Raw genomic sequence first — 22,527 nt, 5'->3', positions numbered from 1 at the left:
TCAAACGATCCTCCCACATCAGCCTCTCAAGTAGCTGGGAGTACAGACACGTGCCACCATGCCTGGCTAAATTTTTTGTTTGTTTATATTTTTAGTAGAAAAGTGTAACTTGATAATAAATAGTTGACTATTCTCTTTTTTTTTTTAGTAGAGACAGAGTCTCACCATGTTGCCCAGGTTGGTCTCAAACTCCTAGGCTCAAGCCATCAGCTCGTCTTTACTTCCCAAACTGCTGGGATTAAAGGGATAAGCCTCTGTGCCTGACCTACAGATATTTTTACATAGATTTTCAAAATGTGTCTTTGAAGGATATACAGGTTGATATTATTGATCCATTTTACAGAGGGGGAGCACTAAATTAATTTTTCTCTTAAGGTTGAGAATCTAATATAAACAATATGAAAAGTAAGACTACAAAAAGTGTAATTACCAACAAGCAAAGGACTTCAATTTAAAAACAAAAAGCTTACAGAATTTAGTTTGCATAAGGTTTTCCTCTTAAAAGGGCCTTTCACATGAATCCTTCCATTTTCTACATGTGAAGTCATATACCATCGAGTTCTTCCTGTGCCCCAATCTCTACTCAAACTTAATATGCCTGCAACTCTTTCCACCTTTCATCTTTCCTCTGTGTTTGTCAATACTTTTCCTTATCATTTTAGTCTCCAATGATGTGGCTGGAATAGCTGCTTCTCCCATGTATGGAGAAATGCTCTGTCTGGGACAACTTTCAGGGAATAGCTTTGAGAATTCCAACAAACTTCAAGAAGCATTGTAATCTTGTCTTTCCATTGAGATGGGTTAGATACACCTTATCCCCATTTTACTGATGAGGAAACTGAGTCTCAGAGAAATTCAGTTTTCCCTTCACAACACAGTACCAGTAATAGTAGCAGGGAAAAGGCCAATTATTCATTTCTCTCCTAGCTGGTGTTCCTTATTTTTATTCTCTTTATTCCGACCTGGCACAGCAACTTATCACTGGCAACAACTGTTACAGATACAGAAAATCCCTAAGACATAATTTGGCAGGGCTTTAGTCATATGGAATCCTAATTTCAATATCTACCTTTAATTTTAATAGGGATGACACCACTTCCTTCATTATTAAATGTGTAGGTACATTATAAACAAGGCATTGATATTATGCTTTGTATCAATGAATATTCATAGAATATAATGCTTTGGTGATTGTCTTTGTAAAATAAAATAGTACAAAAGGAGATAAAGCAATGATGTCATTAGTCATGATTACTCATTATTCAGCCTTTCCTAAGTCAACCATACCTTGTGGCAGAAGAACATCAATCAGCCACTCACTGTGGTCCCTATTGAAAAAAAACAAAATTCATTTTTGAGCTTCATTGAAATGTTCTCCTTCCACATGAATGTTTATAAGCTACACGCTATTGCTGAAAGGCTTTTAATAGAAAGGAAGTATAATTAAGAGCACTATCATAATAAACTCTTAAAATGTCTAATGCATTCCAGCTAAATTATAAATTATAGGCACTTCATCATATTCAGTTATCTTTAAATGATACTTTCCAGATGCTAATTAAGCCAACCAAAATACTGCATGATCTGTACAAAGCTGAGTGTGATGCTGTGAAACAAACAAGCAAAAAGAACCCATATAATTTATATGTCATGTTTGGAAACCACAGTTTTCTTTTACATCTGTTTTTCTCTATGGCCTTTTTAACAGGGTTCCTTCAAAATTGGAGCTGATTTATTTTTTTTTTATTTTTCTTTTTTTGTTTTTTGTTTTTTTGAGACGGAGTTTCGCTCTTGTTACCCAGGCTGGAGTGCAATGGCGCGATCTCGGCTCACCGCAACCTCCGCCTCCTGGGTTCAGGCAATTCTCCTGCCTCAGCCTCCTGAGTAGCTGGGATTACAGGCACGCACCACCATGCCCAGCTGATTTTTTGTATTTTTAGTAGAGACGGGGTTTCACCGTGTTGACCAGGATGGTCTCGATCTCTTGACCTCGTGATCCACCCGCCTCGGCCTCCCAAAGTGCTGGGATTACAGGCGTGAGCCACCGCGCCCGGCCTGGAGCTGATTTATTAATGGAATTGCTTTCTCATGTTACATAGACAGACATATTGCAACTTTTCAAAGTTGTAATGTTCCGATGAAAATTTATTGTATGTTAAATATCAAACAAATTAACCTTTAAAAATCAGAAAGGCTAGTAAGAAACTTTAGTAATGTAACTAATTTAAGTCCAAATGATTTTTATCTTCTCATTGTTGCCCTATTTCCTTTCTTTAAGGACTTTTATACCTACCCTGCAATCCTCTCACTGCATTCTTCACAGAGATACAATGGGGGTGGTTTATCACCCAATGCTACTGATAGGGAAGGGTCTATACACATCTGAAACACATGAAAAACAGCATTAACTCTCTTGTTCCTGGGTATCACATTCCCTATATTCTAAGCAAAAATGCTTCAATAATGACAGATTTTTCAAAAGCAAGATGGAATAAATATTTTGTAAAACTCTTTTTACCGATAAATGTTTCTCCCTGCACTAGCTGATGAGTCCACGCTGAGGATTTAAATGTGGCTGCCGTGGTTTTTTGTTTCTCTGGTTACTTGCAATGCAATTAATAAATAGTGTCAAGAAGTTTACTCTCATTCCACAAAGATCCAAAAAGTCATCTCGTTCAATTGCTGCTCAAATTGGCTGTATTTCACTCACACTATTCCTTCTTTAAAGTGGTAAACAACAGTAGTCTCTCATTAGGAAAAGGAAAATGTATTATTAAGATTTCAGAATCATAACTGATACCAAAATGCTAGTGGTAGAGAATTTTGCTTCGTAAGGCATACCTCATTCAAAAAAGTTAGCATTAAATCTAACATTGAGTGGTTTCCTTCTCTTACTCTGGAATCTTAGTTTTGTATCAATCATCCAGCCTTTCTTTTTCATGTGTGTTTTTTTTTTCCAAACATGACCTATCATTTGTTTATCCTTGCTGGGACTGATTGATATGGCTGAGTTTCACTAACCGAAGCACAGAGATGCAAAGTGTTAATTTCATAGTTGATGTTCAGAATATTTCAAATCTGGATCTTTTAAATCAAATGAACAAAATATCTAGATAACTAACTGCATTTTATACTTTGCATGAGTTTAAATTTCTATAATTTATCGAAACCATTTTTAATTCTGTTTCTACCCTTGAGTAAGCAGTTAAGATACCTAATACACAAATTTTTCTGGAACTACACTCTTTTTTCAGTTGTTTTCACAAATTTGAAGCAGGGAATCACCCAGACTTATAACTCAAACAGCCTGTAATTCAAAGTGAAAACCCAGCCTTTTCAATGATTGAGGAATCAAGTTAGAATTGCTCATTTTAAATATTCATACCATCAACAATTGTAAACTATATATTCCTCGATGACAAAGGCTCAGAGTGAAAATTTTCCTCCTATAAGTTTCATGCTTCCTTAGATGTAATGAATAACTACTTTGGGGTGTATTAAATCAGAGACTGGCAAACTTTTTTTGTAAATATTTTAGGATTCATGGGCCACAGTCTCTATCACACCTACTCAATTCTGCTGTTGGAGCATGAAAGCAGCCATAGAAAATATGTAAGAAAATTAACATAGCTGTGTTCTAATAAAACTAATAAAACTTTGTTTACAAAAACTAGCAGCAGGCCAGATTTGGCTATGGGGCATACATAGTTTGCCAGAGCCTGCCTTAGATAATTATCTGAGCTCCAAAGTATTTCATAAAGTGGACTTCAAGTAGAACCAAGTAAAACCGAAAGCAAAGTATGATATCATAAACTTTAAGTTGCAACATATTTTCATCTTTAGTCCTATTAGAACTGTTGGCTTTTGCCTAAAAAGTACTTTTTTGCAGCCTATTACAACAAAAATAGATAATACTTTTCTATTTGGTAAATCATTCTTGCTCAGCAGTACAACTCACTATTATAGAGATATTAGGCTTTTGATGAGGATTAATCAATTTTCCCCAAATCTTTCCCATGGTGCCCATGTGGAGTTCCTCTTAAGTATTATATAAGTTATTCTACCCTCTTTTCTAGTGAGTCATTAATACCTCTCCCAGGTAAAGATACTTTTTCATTCCACTCAAAAGGAGAAGTTCCTAGGATGCTACAACTATAAATAATCATTAGAGATCAGCTAATTGACCTCTGACCTTTAAAGTAACTTAATTAGCATAACCTATCAGATATGTAGTTGGTCTAATGAGTTTTGTTCTACTCTGAACAGGTTGGTTTACATCCACACTAATGCGTTCACACCTGTGTGTCACATTAACAAGTGAGTTTTTCTGTTTTATAAAAATAACATATGCCCAATGTAGAGGCTTCAGCAAACTGAGAGAGGAAAAAAAGAAAATTCAATTAACTCATTAACTCTCTGTCTCGATGCAGTCCATAGTAACATTCTGATAAGTATTACTGATTGTTTTTCACTATAAATATATGTAACTTTTAAACTTTTTTAAACTTTTCAACATCATACTATAAAATTTCATAACTTTGCGCTTAATGTTATTTTGTAAGTATTTGGATGTTGAATACTGTTGATTTGCATGTCGTGTGATGATGTGGCTTGGGTGCACTCACATTGTAAAGGAAGAGCAATACTGAGCCAGACCTATTGTAGCACAAAAACAGCCCCAGCACAGGAAGCCTTAATGAGAATGTTACCTTTCTGCAAACTGTAGAGTGAAAATAGAAAAAGGTGGGTCTTTAAGGAAACTGGAGTTCAGAAAGTAAGATTCAGGGGATATGAAAATGTCTTGGAACTAGAAAGAGGTGGTGTTGGCAAACATTGTAAATACACTAAATGCCACTGAATTATTCACTTTAAAATGGTTCACTGTATATTATGTGAATTTCACCTCTATTTTTATAAAATGACAGAAAGTAGATGGTTTGACCTATCCTGGCTGACTCACTCTAGGGAGAAAAGTGAGGCCAACCCAGTGGAATGGACTGGGCTGTTTGCCTAGAAAAGAAGGAGAAAATCTAATTCATGATGCTTTCTGTGAGTAGGAGGCCAGAAAACATTACTAACCATGTATCAGAGGACTCCTGAGAATGCAGTTTGACATAAAATCAAGGAATAATAACTGCAAAAACCAGACAGAAAAGATCCCCTTCCTGTTGATACTTGGGTGACCCAAAAGAAGGAGCTATACATTAGGAGGAAGAAAAGAAGGATAATAAGAAGGAACCCTAAAAGTCTCATCATTGTGAAGAATCAAGCTTAACTCCATGAATAAACTATGAATTCATATGTGAGTAGCTTAAAATAGCCTCACTCCAAAGAAAAGCACCTCTGAACCTCAAATCGAAAGTCAATAGTGGGGTACACATAGTAGAATGGGAGGGCCTATGCTTCCACTGTGTGGGTTATCATTACCTGCTTTTTTTTTTTTTTTGAGATAAAGTCTCCCTCTATTTCCCAGGCTAGAGTGCAGGGGCACAATCTCAGCTTACTGCAACCTCGATGTCTCTGCCTCAAGCAATTCTCCTGCCTCATCCTCCTGAGTAGCTGGCATTACAGGCACACACCACCATGCCCAGCTAATTCTTTTGTATTTTTAATAGAGATGGTGTTTCACTATGTTGGCCAGACTAGCCTCAAACTCCTGACCTCAGGTAATCCGCCCACCCTGGCCTCCCAAAGTGCTGGTATTACATATGCGAGTCATTGTGCCCGGCCAATTGCCTGCTCTTAATATCAATCCATTCAATTTGCCTTCAACAAAAGTAGAGATTAAAAATAGGCCAGGCGCGGTGGCTCAAGCCTGTAATCCCAGCACTTTGGGAGGCCGAGGTGGGTGGATCACGAGGTCAAGAGATCGAGACCATCCTGGTCAACACAGTGAAACCCCATCTCTACTAAAAATACAAAAAATTAGCTGGGCATGGTGGCGCGTGCCTGTAATCCCAGCTACTCAGGAGGCTGAGGCAGGAGAATTGCCTGCACCTAGGAGGCGGAGGTTGCGGTGAGCCGAGATCGCGCCATTGCACTCCAGCCTGGGTAACAAGAGCGAAACTCCATCCCCAAAAAAAATAATAATAATAATAATAATACAAGGATATCCTTTGTTAGTGTAAGGTATCTAGATGACAACATATTATTGGCACTCCTCTGCCATTTTTGGTCCATGAAACACATTTTTGGTTTCTTTTATATTTATTGAATCTCACTTCATCTTTTCTACTTTGTTTCTATAAAGTGATGGTGTTAATTTTCTATTAGTATTTGGTCATCTGTACAGGCTATCTATAAAACAAAAGCAAACCCATAAGACACTTGGTTCTCAAAAGTAACTGTGAACTCAAATAACTTCAGCTAACTTCCACTCTTCATAATATAAAAATTAGCCCTTGCAAATTCAAACACAAGTCCATCTAGCCAAATATTTTGTATCCAATAAATATATCAAATGTAATTTTGTTAAAAGGTGTGATTATTTTTCTTCACATTCAACTTTCAAGATTCAGATTTATAATAGGACAGACCAATTTGGTGTAGAAGAACGAGGATAAGGTTAGGAGTCCAGATACCTGCTTCTGTCTCCAGTTCTGATTGTAAATGGCAACCTTAGGAAAATGACTTGACTCTTTAAACCACAGTCTCTTTACCTTTAATGTGTAACTTTCCATGTATATGCTATCCAAACACCTTTCAGTCATTTCAAATAAGTCATATTTGTAATATGAGCTAAGAATTAACAATTTTATTTTTTTGTCCTACCACTTCTGAATTTGCATAAGCACTCATGATTTGTAGCATACATATGAAAACAGAGAGAAAATACATTTCCCTGAGTTCATTAGCTGAAATAGAAACCAGTTAAGGACCCATGTAAGCATTTTACTAGAATCCTTCTGATAGATAATTAGCACAGTGCTACACAGCACTTGGCTATGAACGCATAGCCAAAACTGCAGACAACACTATTTATTGCTCTCTCTTGACCAGGCTGCCAAAGTACAATTAGATTGAATATGGAGGTACTTGGAATTATTACAGAGCACAAGCCTCTACTTTACAGAGAAGGATGCAATCTAGTCCACTTCATTCAGCAATTTGACCACTGACAATATAGTATGGCATCAGGTCTAATAAAACAGTACCTTCACAGCTGGTTTGTTAATTGCGTTGTGGCATTCAATGTGCTGGCAGTGGATGGGATTCCAAGCTGTAAAGTAAAGCAGAGCTGATGAATACATCTCATTGAAATTATTCATGCCCTAGTAAAAACACATACCTTACTATTTTCTTTTTTCTAAATAGGACCATCATCAGAAACCTTCCTAACAGAACCTCTTTTTAATCTATAAAAAATTTAAAAGTCAAGCAAAGATATACAACTCCATCCACTTTCCTAGGGTAGGAGATAAGACAATATAAGATGGCATGTACAGCACCAGAATGATATGCCATTAATAAGTTTTCAAAAGTTTTTATAAGCATGGTTTCACTAGATCCTCCAACAACTCTGTAGGGTAGGTACAGCAAATTATTAATCTCATTTCATATAAGAATAAAGTTAGCAAGGTTAAGTAGCTTGATACGGTCACAGAGTTAGCAAATGATAAGCTAGGACTAGAACCTATATCTCTTGGTGCCTGACATTCTGCTCTTTTCATGACAGTATATTATGCTAAATATCCTAGATTGTTGGTACCAGGAAGTGTTTTAAATTGATAATAACTGGAATTAATAGTAAGGTGTCCTCTACCATTCCTTTTCCTATTCCATCCCCATCAAATATGGTGACTGGAAAGATGGTTTTCTTGCTCAAATGAAATGCATCTCTCTCTTACATGTGACCCACCTACTAAACCTCTGCTAGTCTGCTAATACCCAAGTAAGCCTCTGCTAGTCTGATAATACTCAACTCCTGACCTCAGTATACACACGGAATGAGGAAAAGTGACCTGTAAAAAATCAGATTGAGAATCACAACCAGTAGTTATCATCTGGATGATTCTGTAGCCCAAACACTTAGCTAATAATATTCCATCATTAAAAACATGTAAGGGGCTTATATGCTTGACAGTGGGACATTTTTCTAAAGTGCCATATTTTAAACTCATATGACTATGTTGGCCTATTCTTAATGCATGGGAATTTGCAGATGAGAAGATATTCTTAGTTACATATTCAATTATAATTCAAAAATATATATTATTAATGATCTGAGCTAATTTATGCTCTAATTTATGTTCCAAATACTTTAGAAAATTTTCTACCTAGGTGTGTCCCAGCTTCAAACTTTCTATCCCATTGTTAGACCATGTACAAGATTATGTGTCTAGTTGGGGATTCAGGAAAATATAGTTACCAGAAAGACTGATATTTAAAAACATATAATAGGTCTAATTATTTGAAAAGAAAACACAAAGTACAGACCAGAGACCACTGCTATAATAAGATAGCATCATTTTGATCATATTTTTAGGAGACACAAAGAAGAAATGAATGAGTAAATGAACTGATTAATGAAGAAATAATTTGGGTATAGGCGCTTCATAACTATGAGATTAGTTTCCTATATATGGTAAAGTCAAGCTGAATATAAAAAGTTGCAACAAGTTTTTCTTGTACAATTAGAGAAACATAGAGGAAAAGGTTGCCTTTAACATGTGCTGCATTCTTCCAATCCCAAGCTCATGACAGATATCACTAATCTATTACAGCATTCCTTCCTGCTGAGTCCAGAACTGGCCTTAGGATTCTTTTTACCAGTGTGATCCAAGAAGTCACCACTAATCAAAACGAAGTTGGCACACAAGATGAAATCTGCTAACCATCTCCAAATCAGTGTATTATGAAAATGTTTGTAGACTGCTTTATAGAAGTTCATAACACTTATGAGCAGAAGTAATATTCAAAACATATAATAATTGCTATGGCACAGGCAAAACAAATTAGAGTGTGCACCAGCCACAGAACTTGATCAGGGCTTTAAAGACTTCTATTCTGCCAGAAATAAATGCTTTTTTGTGGATAATGGAGATATCCAGAAGGTTCTACTGCTTTAATTTTGCATTTCATTTTTACTGAGTGTTGCTGTATTAAAAACAGGTTATAGGATAATCAATTTAAAAGCCACACTGGATTTAAGCTTACTAGAACAGTGATCTTAAGTTTTGCTACGTATCAAAAATCAACTGTCAAGGTTTTTAAAATATAATGTCTGGAACCCATGTTAGATCTTCTGAATCAAAATGTTTGAGGATAGAACACAGGTAGCCCCACAATCACTCTGGCTTTCTTCCTGATAGTAATTTCCACACCTTGGCCCTAGAAGGGGAAAGATAAGCAGAGTACTATAGTCTTGTTTTTAGTTGAGGGGACAAAAACTGGAGCTTAAAGAGGCCAGGTGGCTGGAATTTGCTGAATAGACTAGGAAGGAAGAGGGAAATATGCAAAGAAAGAGATCCAGAAATCTAAGCAGGAGTCTTTTTGAGTCTTTGGCTTTATACTAAGTAAAATGTATGTAAGGTAAAACTCCATCAGGCTAGATAGAGAAAAACTGTGAGGGCTCTGTGAGCTAAACAATTCCTAGAGCTTGTACAGGGCTGGATGATATTCAAGATCCAACCAGCCAGAGTAGAAGAAATTCACTAAATACTTGGAGCAATCATAGAAACTCTAGGAGGGTTATGTCTTAGGGCTAAACTAACATCAGAAAAAAAGTTACTCTAGGCTCACTCTAATGAAACCAAAGAATAAGCCTTGAAATGGTCAGATGAATCCACAAGTAACTTGACTGCCAAAACAAACTTCATTATACTGTAATGGAAGACAACCAAATTCAGACACTCAATAATGTAACATTCATGAAATCCAGCATCCAATCAAAATTATTTGCTACTTGAAAAGGGGGTAAAATGTGGCCAGGCACGTTGGCTTATGTCTGTAATCCTAGCACTTTGGGAGGCCAAGGCAGGCGAATCGTGAGGTCAGGAGTTTGAGGCCAGCCTGATCAGCATAGAGAAACCCCGTCTCTACTAAAAATACAAAAAATTAGCCAGGTGTGGTGGTGCATGCCTGTAATCCCTGCTACTCAGGAGAGTAAGGCAGGAGAATCACTTGAACTCAGGAGGTGGAGGTCGCAGTGAGCTGAGATCATGCCACTGCACTCCAGCCTGGACAACAAGAGTGAAACTCTGTCTCAAAAAGAAAAAAAAAAAAGGGAAAGGAGGTAAAATGTTACTCATAACCAGGGGGAAAACAGATCTGCAGAAACAAAGTCAGAAATTGCACAGATGAAGTAGTTGACAAAGAAGAACTTTAAAATAGCTACCATAAACATAGGCAAGGAAAGCATGAAGATAGGCATAATTAGGATAGAGATGGGAGATATAATTTAAAAATTAAATATGACTTTAAAAAATAAAAAATACGCCTTGAAATGAAAAACTTACTGAATGGGTTTAATAGCAGAATAGACAATGCAGAAGAAAAGATCAGTGAATTAGGAGACATAACAAAAACTACCCAAACTGAAATACTAGAAGAAAAATAAATAGAGATTCAGTGAACTGTGGGAAAATTTTAGGCAGTTTTACTTTACATACATTTTACTTAGTATAAAGCCAAATTTTTATGATTGCTCCAAGTACATGTGATTTAAAGCACAAAAGAAATAAAAGGGGGAAATATTTGAAGAGACAATGGCTAAAAATTTTCAAGTCTGATGCAAACAACCCACAGATCCAAGAAGCTCAATGAATCCTAGGCAAGATAAAAGCAAAGATAATCACACCAAAATTCACTATAATCAAATTGATGAAAACCAATAAGGAGAAAATCTTAAAAGCAGCCAGGAGGGAAAAAAGACATATTACTTACAGGGGAACAAAGATAAGAATGGTCGCTGATTTCTCGTCAGAAACAATGCAAGCCAGAAGACAATGGAACGACATCTTTAACAGGCTGAAAGAAAAATACTGTCAACCTAGAATTCTATACCCACTGAAAATATCCTTCAAAAATGAGTATGAAATAAAGACTATTTGAAGACAAACACAAGATAAGAGAATTCATTTCCAGCTGAGTTCCACTACCAGAAACATTAAAGGAAGTTTTTCAGGCTAAGGGAAAATAATACTAGACAGAACCTCAAACTTACACAAAAGCATAAAGAGGGTTGGACATGGTAAGCATGGTGAATAACTACAGAAGGCTTTTTTACTCATATTAATATGTTGTTAAAAGATGGCTGATTGTTTAAAACAATGAACAATAATAATGAATTGAGGCTAATAAAATATATACAAGTAAGATATTTGATAACAATAACAAAAAGGATAGGAGGGGTAAAATTAAAAAATAAAAGGTTCTTACATTTCATGTAAACTGTTAAAATATAATTTGAGGTAGACCATGAAATTAAAAGTGCATATTATAGACCCAAGAGCAATTTTTTAAAGGTGGTACAGCCAACAGTACAATACAGAAATAAAATATAATACTAAAAATAATTAATTCAAAAAAGGCAAGATATCAAAAAGAAAAAAAAAGAAACAGATGGGACAAATATAAAACAAGTGTAATATGATAGACTAATGCCCATTCATACCAGGAATTTCATTAAATGCCAAGGGTCTAAACAATAATTTTACTAATGTAAATGGTCTAAAAGGCAAAGGCTGTCTAATAGGATTTAAGATTTTTAAAACCCATGACCCAATTATATGCTGCCTGTGAAAAACATACTTGAAATATAAAGTCTCAGATAAGCTAGAAGTAAACAGAAAAAGTTATACCATGTAATTATGGCATAATTTTTATACCATAATGGAAATTATAAGAAAGCTGGAGCATTTATATTAATATCAGAGAAATAGATTTCAGAACAAAGAATATTTCCAGAAAAACTAAGGTAATTTCACAATGATGAAAGGGTCAATTAACCCAGAAAACATAAAAACCATAAATATTTGTACCCTTAGTAAGGTGAGAGCACTGAAAGAAGCATAACTAAAATTGTAAATTTCCATAATCCTCTCTTAGTAACTGATTAAAAAAAAAAAGCAGACAGAAAATCGGCAAATATATAAGACTTGAAAACACTCTCCAACAACTTAACCTAATTTATAATGCTAGAAATCTCCACTCAACTACTGTGGAATACATATTGTCTTAAAATACACATGCAACATTTATTAAGATAGGTATTTCGGTCCATAAAATAAGTCCCAAATATTTAGATGGAGCTACATCACACAGTATATTCTCTGGTCACAATGGAATTAAACTAGAAACCAATAATACAAAAGTATCTGGAAAATTACCAAATGTTTGCACATAAAAAAACCATACATCTAAACAAACCATGAACGAAAAAAAGAAACTTTAGAAAATATTCTGTACTGAAATACAATAAAAGCCTAATATACATAATGAATTTCTGGGAAGCAACTAAAGCAATGATTAAACAGAAATTTATAGCTCAAAATTATTATATAAGAAAATATAACAGATCTCAAATAAAAGGTTTATGCTTCTATCTTAAGAAGACAGAAAAAGAACAAAACTCAATATTAGTAGGAGGAAGAAAACAATATAGAAACTGAAATCAGAAAATCAATAGATAAAAATCAATAAAATCAAAAGCTGGTTCTTTGAAAAGTTCCAAAAAATTGGTAAGCCCCAGCCAGCTGATGAACAAAAAAAAAAAAAAGAAAGAAAGAAAGAAAATTCATTACCAATGTCAGTAATGAAAGGCAGAACATTGCCACAGATCCTATAGATACGCTAATAAATTTGACAAGGTGGATGAGATGCTCACATTCCTCAAAAGACAAAAATTAAAACTATAACTCAAGTAGAAAAATAACCCTGTAACTGTTAAAATGACATTCACAACATAAAACCTTCCCTGAGAGAAACCCCAAGTCCATATGGCTTCACCAGTGAATTCTACTAATCATTGAAAGAATAAATAATACAAATCTTACATAAACTCTTTCAGAAATTAGAAGAGAAAGAAACATTTTCCAACTTATTTTATGAGGTCAGTATTACTCTGTAAACAGAACCAGATGAAGACATCCTAATTAAATAAAACTAGAACAATATGTTTCATAAATATAGAAACCTGAACACTTAACAAAAACTTAGAAAAATAAATCTAGCAATATAATACAGCATGACAAGCTGAGTTTATCCCAAGAATGGAAGATTGGTTTAACATTGCCAAGAAAATGAACATAATTTACCATAAAACAGACTAAAGGGAAGAAATCATACAATCATTTCAACAGAAAGAGAAAATGCATTTGACAAAAACTGACCGTGATTAAAACTTTCAGCAAACTAAGAACAGACGGTAATTTCCTCAATCTGATAAAAAGAATCTACGAAAAACCTACAGCTAACATAATAATTTAATGGTGAAAGCCCAAATACTCTCTCCACAAATTGGAAGAAAGAACAAGGGTGTCCACTCTCAGCACTTCTATTCAAATGGAGATACTAAGCAGTGCAAAAAAAAAGTATAGAGAGAAAAAAAGGGAGAAAGGAAAGAAGGGGGAAGAGAGAGAGAAAAGGAAAAGAGAAAAGAAAGAAGAAAAGAAAGAAGAGAGGGATGGAGAGAGGAGAAGAAGTAAGAAAGGAAGGAATGAAGGAAGGAAGGAAGAAAGGAAAGAAGGAAGGAAGAAAGGAGGGAAGGAAGGAAGGAAAAAGCCATTCAAATTAGAAAGACAAGAAAAAATAAAAATTATTTATAGAGAGCGTAATCAGGTATACAGAAAATCTTAAGAAACTTACAAAAAAGCCACAAAAACTAATAAGTGATTTTAGCAAGGTTGCAGGGTGTAAGGTCAATATACAAAAATCAATTATATTTTTATATCATATAGTACCAATAAAAAAGTATAATATCAAAATTTTTAAACACTTTTTAATAGCATACAAAATCATAAAATATTTAGGAGCACCTTTAACAAAATATAAGATCTGTATACTAAAAACTAGCAAATATTGCTGAAAGAAATTAAAGAAGACCTAAATAAATGGATAAATATACTATGTTCATGGATGAGAAGACTCAATATTGTTAAGATGTCAATTTTCCTCAAATTAAACTATATAGTCAACGTAATCTCATTCAAAAATCCAAGCAGAGGTTGGGTTCAGTGGCTCATGCCTATAATCCCAACACTTTGGGAGGCTGAGGCGGGCAGATCACCCTGAGGTCAGGAGTTCGAGACCAGCCTAACTCACATGGTGAAACCCCATGTCTACTAAAAATACAAATATTATCCAGGCATGGTGGCACATGCCTGTAATCCCAGCTACTTGGGAGGCTGAGGTAGGAGAATCACTTGAACCTGGGAGGCAGAGGTTGCAGGGAGCCAAGATCACACCACTGCACTCCAGCCTAGGCAACAGAGTAAGACTCCATCTCAAAAAAAAAAATAAATAAAAATAAATCCAAGCAGATTGTTTTGCAGAAATTACAAACTGATAGTAAAACTTATATGAAAATGCAAATGTACTAAAACAACCCAAAAAATTATTAAAAAGAACAATCTGGAGTATTAACACTACATAATTTTATGTATTAAAATAGCCCACAAAATTTTTAAAAGAGCAAATTTTAGAGGATTTGTACTACATGATTCTAAAATACACTATAAAGCTACAGTAATCAAGATTATGTGATATTGTTGTAAGGATAGACAATGAAACAAAATAGAGAGTTTAGAAATAGACACATACATATATGGTTAATTATTATTCAACAAAGGGTCAAGGTAATTCAGTATGAAAAAGATACTCTTTTCAACAAATTGAACTGAAACAACTGGACATCCTTAAAGGAAAAACAGTTCCAACCCTTACCTCTCACTATATACAAAAATGGATTCCAAGTAGGTCATATACTTAAATGTAAAATCTTAAACTATGCAACTTCTAGAAGCGTAAAATTTCTTTACAACCTTAGGAGAGACCAAAAAAGGACCACAAAAGGAAAAAGAAAAAGATAAATTTCAATTAATTTATCAAAATTAAAAGCTCCTTCTCTTTGAAATACCTAAACAGGGAAACCCCTGAATGAGACAGCATGTTCACCTTGTTCACATTATGTTGACCAAAGTCTTATATCTTGAACATAAAATATAATAAGATAATAAAATAAGCACTCGAATTTTAAAACGAGCAAAAATTTCACTGGTAACTTTACATACATACACAAAGGGTAAGCAAACTTCAAAAGTTAAGAATATAAAGGGAAAGTTAAATATATGAAAATAGTGGTTACAGTTGCCACAGAACACAAAAAAATGAAAAGCTGACCTAAGAATTATAGCCTTTCACCTGAAGCAAAATTAAGTTCTCTCTGAAGGAATATGATACTAACTCTCAAATTAGCTCTATAGTTTTTATATCTATTGTCTCGAACACAAAAAGACACAACCACACAAAGAAGAAGAAGAAAAAAATAGAGAAACAACAGACCAGAGAATCAGAATCTCCAGGGATGATCCAGAACACTGAGTTATCAGAAACAGATTTTAAAATAACTATGCTTAATATGTTCTATAAAATAGAAGACAAGTTAGAGAATATCATCAAAGGACTAGAAAAACACACATATACATATGGACCAAATGGAAATTCTAAAAGTGAAAAATATGATAGAGGAGCAGAATTTAGGGAATGTTAGTCAAAGGATACAAAATTTTAGAAAGAAAAGGCAAATAATAACCAAAATTAAAAGCATAGCTAGGAGGCTAAAGAGTTTGAAAAAAGGAAGACATGTCAGAAAAGGATTCCACACGAAGCACAGAAAGATGAAATGGTGGGGGATGGGGAATACAAAAAATATGCATAAAAGGATGCATGAGAGAAAGGTCTAACATAAATGCCATTAGAATTCCAGAAAGAGGGATGAGAATATGTCAAAAGGCACTTTTGAAGAGATAAGGAAACTTCCAGTTACAACCATAATAAAAAGCTGTTATTGATCTCATCTTTCCACTGGACAGAGTGTATGAAGCAACTGGTTTCAGACGTTGGACACAGATGAAAGCACAGGGCTGCTCTCCTTTTTGAAAAGTAAAGCATACAAGTTAAGTTCTACAGTCACCTTGGCTTTCTGCCTGGTGATATTTCCAAACTGCAGCATAGAAAAATGAAACTCCATAAGGAATCAGCATTTTTTGGTGGGTAGAAGAAACAGATTTTCAGTGGGTAGAGAAATCAAAATAAAGAAATGCTAAGGCGGATGGAATTTGTGAGTAAAGGGAGAGAACAGAGGAGAGCTGCTGAGAAGAGGTACCGCAAATCAGTGGAGGGGCATCCCTCAGGCCCTTGGCCTGCATGTGCTCAGAGTAAACTTCCACAAGGACTAGCAGAGAACTGCTGCTCAATGGTTGAAAGCAGAACAGAGATTTTGGAGGTCACACAGGACTAGGTACACACTGTATTTCCAATGTAGCCCAAATGAAGAACTTTAGTGAACACACCAGAAATTCAGGAGACAATAGGTTGTAACAGATAGGTCACACCTTGGGAATGAAGACTGTGCTCTAGGCCTAAGTTAAAAAATTTGTAGACATAGAGTTGTTTGTAGTGATCTTTTACTATCCTTTTAATGTTCATGAGATCAGGAAATAATAGTATTTATTTCCTTTCTGACATTAGAAATTTGTGTCTAATGTCTTTTTCTTTTTTTCCTTGGTTAGGTTGGCTTGAAGTTTATTGATTTTTTTAAAAAACAGTTTTCAATTTTGTTGATTTTCTCTATTGTTTCCTGTTTTACATGTTACTGAATTGTTTTCTAATTTTTATTATTTATTTTCTTATACTTGTTTAGGCTTAAATTGATCTTCTTTCTCTAGTTTCCTAAAGTAGAAAATTATATCATTGATTTTACATGTTCCTTCTTTCTACTCTATGTCTTCAATGTTATAAATATCCCTCTAAACACTGCTTTCACTGCATAACACAAATATTAAAGATAATGGTATAGGAGTAATAGTTATACATTAGAACTAAAGACAAAACTGAAATATACGTGGCTTAACAAGTTATAAATCTAAGTCCTTGGGAAGGGAAAAGCAGATAAAGAGAGTCCAGTTAACAGGTACAGTTAGATAGAAGGAATAAGATCCAATATTTGATAGCAGAGTAGGGTGATTATATTTAACAACAATATATTGTATATTTCAAAACAGCTAGAAGAGAGGACTTGAAATGTTCCCAACACATAGAAATAATAAATACTTGAGGTGATGGACACCCCAAATGCATTTTATACAATCTATGTATGTAACAAAATATCAGGCCATAACAAAAACTTATGGGGTATTTTGTATTCCATAAAAATGTATGAATAGGCCAGGTATAGTGTCTCATGTCTGTAATCCCAGCACTCTGGGAGGCCGAGGCAGGAGGATCACTTGAGCCCAGGATATTGAGACCATCTTGGACAACATAAGGAGGCCTATCTCTACAAATAATAAAATGCTAGCCAGGCATGTTGGTCATGCCTATAGTCCCAGCTACTTAGGAGGCTGAGGTGGGAAGATCACTTGATCTCAGGATTTCAAGATTGCAGTGAGCTGTGATTGTGGTGCCATTGCACTCCAGTCTAGGCAAGAGCAAGACCCTATCTTGGAAAGAAGGCAGGAGCGAAGGAAGAAAAAATACCCAAAAAATATGTACAAGTAAATTTTTTTTTCAAAGACCAGCAGTCAAGAAGGCCATAAAATCCGAAAATTTTAAATAAAAATAAACAAATAAAACTAAGCCTTGATGCAAGAAGATGATCCACCAATAACTTCATTCCAACAAATACAAAATTCAATACTTTTTAGAGTAAATAGTTCAGATTCTCTACAACATATTCTTTACAATGCCCGTCATACAATAAACAATTTACAAGACATGTTAAAGGACTAGAAAATGTAATCCATAATCAAGAGGAAAAGAATGAAAAGAAGAAAATTACCTAGACTCCTTTCAAATTAGAAATAAGGATTTTAAAATAAGTAGTTCAAATATGTTAAAGAGTATACAGAAATAGATTATTCAGATGAAAATTCTCAGAAAGAGATGAAAACTGTAAAAACTAAAGGAAAATTCTACAACTAAAATTCTAATTAAAAAAATAGAATATATAAAATTACTAGCTCACTGGATGGACTTTCAAAAAATATTAGACAGCAGAAAAAAGGATCAGTGAACTTGAAAAATTAATACAAATCCAAACTAATACACAGGTAAACATTTTTTTTTTAATGCAGCACTTAATACCTCTGGAAAAGTATCAATTTTTTTAAAAGTCTCAGAATGAGAGGAGAAAAAAGAAATGGCAGAATAAATATCTGGATAGAAATATATCCCAAATTTTGCCAAAACTGATAAAGAATGCAAAACCACAGATTCAAGAAGCTCAGCAAACCCCAAGCAAAGTAAGTTAAAAAAAAAAAAACCACCACACTTAAGCAGAATGTAATGAAAGTGCTAAAATAAAGAGTAAATCTTTAAAAGAAGCAGAGAAAAATATCACATTACATTCGGAAGTACAATTACAAGAATAATAGGTAATTTCCTATTGGATACAATGAATTGACACCTTTAAAGAGTTAAATGAGAGAAGCAGTGTTCACTAATTACAATGGAATTATCATAGATATACTTTTTAACAAAAGATAAATAGAACCCAGATAGTTGCAAGTTAAACTACTCGCCTAAATGTCACAGGCAAAAGATATAGCAATTAAAATGTTTAAATATTTTTAAATGAATGATAGTAAAGACCCAAAATATCAAAATTTGTGGGATGCAGCAAATGTAGAGCTTAGAGGGAAGTTGGTAATTTTAAATGGATAATTAGAAAAAATTATTATTGGAAATAAACAATCTAATTTTTTAATCCCAAGAAGCTAGGAAAAAGAAGAGAAAATTAAATTCAAGAAAGTAAAAGGTACAAAATAGAAAAGATAAAAGCAAAAAACAATGATACATAAAAAATACAGCTTTTATCATTTTTCTGTTTTTTGTTTGTTTTAGTTTAAGCATATGATAAAATTTAAGAACTATTCAGAATAAAATCTCTAAGTCAACTGGAAATAAAATGTAACTTTCTGAAACTGACATAAAGGAGATCTGCAAAACCCTACAGCTAATAGCATACTTAATGGTGAAATATTCCCACAAGTTAGGAACAAAGTAACAATATCTAATATGGCTTGGATTTGTTTCCTCACTCAAATCTCATAACAAATTGTAATCCTCAGTGTTGGAGGAACAGCCCAGTGGGAGATGACTGAATTGTGGGGGTGGATTTCCCCTTCGCTGTTCTCATAATAGTGAGTGAGTGCTCAGATAATTGGTTATCTAAAAGCATGTGGCACCTCCCTCCCACCTCTCCCTCCTGCCGGCCATGTGAATATGTGCCTGCTTCCCCTTTATCTTCTGTCATGATTGTAAGTTTCTTGAGGCTTCCCTAGAAGTAGAAGCTTGTACATCCCACAGAACCATGAGCCAATTAAACCTCTTTTCTTTATAAACTACCCAGTTTCAGGTATTTATAGCAGTACATGAACAAACTAATACAGAAAATTCATATTAAAGAAGTGGGGCATTGCTATAAAGATACTTGAAAATATGGAAGCTGCTTTAAAACTGGGCAAAAGGTGAAGGTTGGAACAGCTTGGATGGCTCTGAAGAAGACAGGAAGTTTGGATCTTCCCAGAGGCCTTTAAAATTGTGACCAAAATACTGATAGTCATATGGACAATGAAATCCAGGCTGAGATGGTCTCAGATAAAGATGAGGAACTTATTGAGAACTGGAGTAAAGGTCACTCTTGCTATCCTTCAGCAAAGAGAATGGCAGAATTCTGCCCCTGCTCTAGGGATCTGTAGAATTTTGAACATGAGAAAGATGATGTGGCCTGGCTGCTTCTAACAGTGAATGCTTATATTCATAAGCAAAGAGATTATGCAAAACAGGAACTTATATTTAAAAGGGAAGCACAGCATAAAAGTTTGGAAAATTTGCAGCCTGGCCATTTGGTAAAAAATAAAAACCCATCTTCTGGGGAGGAACTCAAGCCAGCTGCAGAAATTTGCATAAGTAAAGAGGAACCAAATGTTAATATCCAAGACAATGGGGAAAATGTCTTGAAGGCATTTCAGAGAACTTTGTGGCAATACCTCCCATGACAGGCCCGGAGGCCTAGGAGGGAAGAATGGTTTCACAGGCCAGGCCCTGCTGCCCTGCACAACCTCAGGACACTGTTCTCTGTGTTTCAGCCACTCCACCTGCAGCTGTGGCTATAAAGGAGCCCCAAATGCATCTCAGGCCACTGCTCCAGAGAGTGCAAGCCATAATCTTCATGGCTTCCACATGGTGTTAAGCCAGAGGGTATGCAGAGGGCAAGAGTTGAAGCTTGGGAGCCTGTGCCTAGATTTCAGAGGATGTATGGAAATGCCTGGATGTTAAGGCAGAAGAAATCTGCTGCAGGGATAGAGCTCTCATGGAGAACCTCTACTAGGGCAATGTGGAGTTGAAGCCCCCACACAGAGTCCCTACGGGGGCACTGTCCAGTGGATCTGTGAGAAGAGGGCCACCGTCCCCCAGGCACCAGAATGGTAGATCCACTGATGGCTTGCACCATGCACCTGGAAAAGCTGTAGGCACTCAACACCAGCCCATGAAAGCAGCTACAAGGGGTATACCCTGCAGAATCACAGGGGCAGAGCTGCCCAAGGCCTTGGGAGCCCATCCCTGGCATTAGTGTGGCCTGGATGTGATACATGGAGTCAAAGGAGAATATTTTGGAGCTTTAAAATTTAATGACTGCCCTGCTGGTTTTCAGACCTCATGAGCCCTGTAGCCCCTTTGTTTTGGCCAAATGCTTCCTAAAAAGGGAGCATTTACCCAATACCTCTACCCCCACTGTAATCTGGAAGTAACTAACTTGTTTTTCATTTTACAGAATCATAGGTGGAAGGGACTTGCCTTATATCAGACAAGACTTTAGGCTGTTCTTTTGAGTTAATGCTGGAATGAGCTAAGACTCTGGAAGACTGTTGAGAAGACATGATTGTGTGTGTGTGTGTGTGTGTGTGTTTGAGACAGAGTCTTGCTCTGTCATCCAGGCTGGAGTGCAATGGTGCAGTCAAGGCTCAATGCAACCTCCACCTCTTGGGCTCAAGCAATTCTACTCCCTCAGCCTCTGAGTTGCTGGGACTACAGGCACGAACCACCACACCCGGCTAATCTTTGTATTTTTCGTAGAGACAAGGGTTTCACCATGTTGGCCAGGCTGGTCTCAAATCCCTGACTTTATGATCTGCCCACCTGAGCCTCCCAAAGTGCTGAGATTATAGGCATGAGCCACTGTACCTGGCCAATTGTGTTTTGAAATGTGAGAAGGACATGTTATTTTGGAGGGGCAAGGGGTGAATTGATATGATTTAGATTTCCTCACACAAATCTCATGTTGAATTGTAACTCCCATGGTTGAAGCAGGGGCCTGGTGAAAGGTGATCGGATCATGAGGATCATGAGGTGATTGGATGAAGTGGATTTCCCTCTTGCTGTTTTCACGATAGTAAGTGAGTGCTTGGAGAATTGGTTGTTTAAAAGTGTGTACACACCCCCCCACCCACCAGCCATGTGAAGATGTGCCTTCTTCCCCTTCAAATTCTGTCATTATTGTAAGTTTCCTGAGGCCACCCCAGAAACAGAAGCCTGTACAGCCCACAGAACCATATGCCAACTAAACCTCTTTTCTTTATAAATTAACAGGAGCATGCCACCACATGAAACATAAATCATAAAGAAGTCAATAAGCCATACCCATCATATGCAAAAATTAAACTTAAGTCAGAACATATACTTTAAATGTAAATATAGACCTTCTAGGAGAAAAATCTTCACAATCTTGGAGAAGGCAAAGATTTCTTAGAAATGTCATGAAAGGCATTAACCATAAAATCAAAAATGATATATTTGAATTTACCAAAATTAAAAACTCATGCTCATCAAAGAAGACAGTTAGGGAAATAAAACAGTAACCCCAAGACTGGAATAAAATATTAATATTACATAAATCTGACAAATGACTTATATCAAATTAAATAAAGAACAACTACATATCATCAACAAAAAGGTAAAGAATCCAATCAATAATTGGTAAAAGACTTTCTCAGATACTTCATAAGACATATGAATAACTAATCATTATATAAAAATGTGCTCAATAGCAGTCATCCAAGAAATTTAAATTAAAACCACAAGATATACACCCACCAGAATGACTAAAATTAAAAACACGAACAATTGCAAGTGATAGCAGAGTGGAGGGCAACTGAAACTCTCATAAACTGTTGGATGAAATGTAAAATGGCATAAACACTTTACAGAACTGTTTAGAAATATCTTATAAACTCTATAAACCAGCAATTCCAGTCCTAGGTTTTTTTTTTTTTTTTTTTTTTTTTGCATATTTAAGTTGAATCCTCA

At 35.4% G+C, this 22,527-nt stretch overlaps 1 protein-coding gene across 16 annotated transcripts in view; it reads right to left on the bottom strand.

Moving 5' to 3' along the window:
• Positions 1-22,527, bottom strand: part of UNC79 (unc-79 homolog, NALCN channel complex subunit) — a 276,166-nt gene that overhangs the window by 173,554 nt on the left and 80,085 nt on the right. For all 16 annotated transcript variants that reach the window (XM_017547000.2, XM_037745182.1, XM_017546992.2 and 13 more), the window contains 3 exons: positions 7,155-7,219; positions 2,294-2,382; positions 1,288-1,328 (listed from right to left, as the gene is read on the bottom strand). In XM_017547000.2, coding sequence (XP_017402489.1) covers positions 1,288-1,328; positions 2,294-2,382; positions 7,155-7,219 — 195 coding nt within the window. The remainder of the gene's footprint in view (positions 1-1,287; positions 1,329-2,293; positions 2,383-7,154; positions 7,220-22,527) is intronic.

Source organism: Cebus imitator, unplaced genomic scaffold, assembly GCF_001604975.1.
Source record: "Cebus imitator isolate Cc_AM_T3 unplaced genomic scaffold, Cebus_imitator-1.0 Scaffold193, whole genome shotgun sequence".
Classification (NCBI taxonomy): domain Eukaryota; kingdom Metazoa; phylum Chordata; class Mammalia; order Primates; family Cebidae; genus Cebus; species Cebus imitator.
The sequence above is the reverse complement of the archived record's forward strand: the minus strand, read 5'-3'. Positions and strand labels throughout refer to the sequence as shown.